The sequence below is a fragment of the Lontra canadensis genome, unplaced genomic scaffold (assembly GCF_010015895.1).
Source record: "Lontra canadensis isolate GAN:19392208 unplaced genomic scaffold, GSC_riverotter_1.0 scaffold45, whole genome shotgun sequence".
In the NCBI taxonomy this organism is placed as follows: domain Eukaryota; kingdom Metazoa; phylum Chordata; class Mammalia; order Carnivora; family Mustelidae; genus Lontra; species Lontra canadensis.
This window is the reverse complement of record NW_022631039.1, coordinates 13501331-13504803: the sequence shown is the minus strand read 5'-3', so window position 1 is coordinate 13504803 and position 3473 is coordinate 13501331. Positions and strand designations below refer to the sequence as shown.

Sequence of the window (3473 nt, the reverse complement as noted above, 5' to 3'; positions counted from 1 at the left end):
CCTGCACCTCGCGTGTGCGGGGAAGCCTCCGGGCCCGGTGCTGTGCGGGCTCCCAGCCGGCCGGGCGGCTCGGGGAGCAGGCTTCCATCCTCGGGCATGCGGGGACCTGCCCAGAACGCTTCCAGTTGGTACAAGGAGGTGCTGCGGGGCCCCAGATGATGGGGTGCACAGAGGGACAGGAACGGCTGGGTTTCTTCTTGGAGGCCCTTCCCCCGGCGTCTGAGGGCAGGTGGGGTGGGGGAGTGGGTGCTGGGTCTCCATGGAGACAGGGGCTGGGGGCTAGAGCAGGAGGACATATGTCCTTCTGTCCCCCCCACCCCACCCCGGGGTGGGAGGGCCACGTCCTCTCCCCTGCCGGAGAGAACGGGCCCAGTGTGCTCAGCAGGGCCTGTCCCCCTTTCCCCAGGGTGCCGCCAGGCCTGGACGTGTCCATGCCGCAGCCCTTTGCTGTCTCAAGGAGACCCCACGCAGGGCAGAGCTGGGAGCCCCAGGACCCTGGCCTAGCATCTGTCGGAGGGGAGCTTTCGGCGGTTTCCATCGGCCTGCAGGAAGGTTCTGGAAGAGCTGGTGGCCATCCCCGAGGGTGTCCATGGGCCACAGCAGGGGCTGCCCGGAGAGGCCAGGCCCGCCATGCTGCAGTGCAGGCCGGCCCAGGAGTTCAGCTTCGGCCCTCGGGCCCTGAAGGAGGCGCTGGTGTCCACTGACCCCACCTTGCAGCAGCGCTACGTGGCCACCTTCACCCCTGCCGAGAGGCTCTTCCTGGCCGAGGCCTACAACCCCCAGAGGACGCTCTTCTGCTCCCTGCTCATCCGCTCCGCCTTCGACTGGCTCCTCAGCCGCCCTGAGGCCCCTGAGGACTTCCAGACCTTCCATGCCTCCCTGCCGGCCCGGAGGCCGGGCCAGGCCCGCAAGCACATCTACTTACAGCCCATAGGTACCAGGCCTGGGGGGCCTGTGGGGGCTGGGGTGGGGGCGACCCCAAGCCAGCAGGGACCCACGGGGAACTTGGACTCTGGATCTGGGTAGGGACTCTGTGCCCAGGCCCCAGGTGGGCCCTGCCCAGAACGGGACAGCGCCGGGGGTTGGATGTGGGGGTGTGGGCCGGCAGAGGGTACATGGGGCAGGTGAGGACCTGGCTTTGCAGAGGAGGAATAGGTGGGAGAACCTGCGTGTCCCACCTGCCCTGGGGGACCAGAGGCCCACAGGCACCCCTCCTTCTCCATGGCCCTGCAGCCAGTCCCCCAGCTCTGCCTGGAAAGGCTGCCTCCACCCATTGCTCCCAAACCATGCACTTGGCTCCTTGTCCCCTGCTAGTGATTCCCCAGGGCTTCCTGTGCCCATGTGAGCAGATCACGGGCACCTCGTGAACGTAGTTCTGGATCTGAGGTGGCCTGGGGCTCTGCATTTCCATCCAGCCAGTCCCAGGCCCTCCAGGGTGCCACCCCGGGTCTGTGCCCCTCTGTCCTCCTGCAACACAGCCTGGTGGGGGCTCCGCAAAGGGCACCTCGCCCGCCCGGCCTCGCCGGCACCCTCCCTGTGTCCCACTCTGCTCCTGCCAGGCAGGCTCTTTGCAGCATTAACCCCGAGGGGCCTCTCTGACCGCCTCTGCTGCCCCCTCCCTGCCAGCCTTATGGACTGTGACCCTGGGTGAGTCCCCGCCGCCCCTCCCGGAGCTCCCTGCCCCCCAGACTTCTTATCTTTCCTCTGGGCATTGACCTTTCCTCCATTTTTCTTTGTCCCTTAAAAAATGTTCGGGCCCGACTCTGGAAAGGCAGGTCCCTGTCAGCCTTCTTGGGCCAGTGGGGATGGGATGCTGGGGGAAGGGGTGCTGGACTACTGGGTGCTGCCGGGGGCACTGAGGTGCTGGTGGGGATGCTGGACTGCTTGTTGTGGGTGGGGGTGCTGGGGTGCTGGCAGGGATGCTGATGTGCTGGGTGCTAGCAGGGGTGCTGGCAGAGGTGCTGCGGTGCTAGCTAGGGTGCTGGTGGGGGTGCTGGGGTGCTGGCAGGGGGTTCTGGGTTGCCAGCAGGGGTGCTAGGGTACTGGTGGGGGTGTTGGGGTGCTAGTGGGGGTGCTGGGGTACTGGGTACTAGCAGGGGTATTGGTGGAGGTGCTGGGGTGCTGGCGGGAGTGCTGGGTGATAGGGTTGGTGGCGGGGGTGCTGGGTGATAGCAGGGGTGCTGGTGGGAGTGCTGGGGTGCCAGCAGGGGTGCTAGGGTGCTGGAGGGGGTGTTGGGGTGCGGGGTGTTAGGGTGCTGGTGGGGAGTGCTGGGGTGCTGGCGGGAGTGCTGGGGTGCTGGATGATAGCAGGGTGCCGGCGGGAGTGCTGGGGTGCTAGTAGGGGAGCTAGTGGGAATGCTAGGGTATTGGTGGGGGCTGCTGGGGTGCTGGCAGGGGTGCTAGGGTGCTAGGTGCCAGCAGGGGTGCTAGCAGGAGTGCTGAGGTGCTGGCGGGGGGCTGGGGTGCTGGGTACTAGCAGGAGAGCTGGCAGAGTGCTGGGTGCTAGCAGGAGTTTGGGGTGCTGGTGGGGGTGCTGGGTGCTGTCAGGGTGCTGGTGGGGAGTGCTGGGGTGCTAACAAGTGTGCTGGGGTCCTGGGTGATAGCAGGAGTGATGGCAGAGATGCTGGGGTGCTGGGTGATAGCAGGGGTGCCAGTGGGGGTTCTGGGGTATTGGCAGGCGTGCTGGGGTGCTGATGGAGGTGCTGAGGTGCTGGTGGGGGTACTGGGGTGCTGGGTACTAGCAGGGGTGCTGGTGGGGTGCTGGGGTTCTGGGTGTTAGAAGGGGTGCCAGTGGGGGGTGTTTGGGTGCTGGTGGGTGTGCTGGGGTGCTAGTGGGGTGCTGGATACTAGCAGGAGTGCTGGCAGGGGTGCTGGGTGCATGAAGGGGTGCTGGGATGCCGGCAGGGGTGCTGGGTTGCTGGGTGCTAGCAGGGGAATGGCAGGGGGTGCTGGTGGGTGTGTTAGGGAGCTGGCAGGAGGTGCAGGGGTACTAGTGGGGGTGCTGGGTTGCTGGGTGCTAGCAGGATGCCAACGGGGGGGTGCTGGGATGCTGGCGGGGGTGTTAGGGTGCTGAGTGGGTGCTGGGGTGCTAGTGGGGGTGCTGGGTGATAGCAGGGGTGCCGGCAGGGGTACTCTGGTGTTATCAGGGGTACTAGTGGGGATGCTAAGGTGTTGGCAGGGGTGTTGGGGTGTTGGAGGTACTGAGGTGCTGGTAGGGGTTCTGGGATGCTGGGTGATAGCAGGGGTATTGGTGGGGGCTGCTGGGGTGCTGGCGGGGGTACTGGGGCACTGGCGGAGGTGCTGAGTTGCTGTCGGGAGTGGTGGGTACTAGCTGGGTACTACCAGGGGTACTGGTGGTGCTGTTGGGGTGCTGGCAGGAGATGCTGGGGTGATGGTGGTGCTGGGTGCTGTTGGGAGTGCTGGGGTACGGGGTACTAGCTGTGTTGCTGGTTCAGGTGCTGGCTGCTAGCAGG

General features: G+C 66.3%; 1 protein-coding gene across 1 annotated transcript in view; it reads left to right on the top strand.

Moving 5' to 3' along the window:
* The first annotated feature begins 495 nt into the window (after window positions 1-495).
* AMZ1 (archaelysin family metallopeptidase 1) overlaps window positions 496-3473 on the top strand; it is a 20362-nt gene continuing 17384 nt past the window's right edge. Inside the window, exon 1 of the mRNA XM_032872778.1 lies at window positions 496-934. Coding sequence (XP_032728669.1) covers window positions 631-934 — 304 coding nt within the window. The 5' untranslated portion in view covers window positions 496-630. The remainder of the gene's footprint in view (window positions 935-3473) is intronic.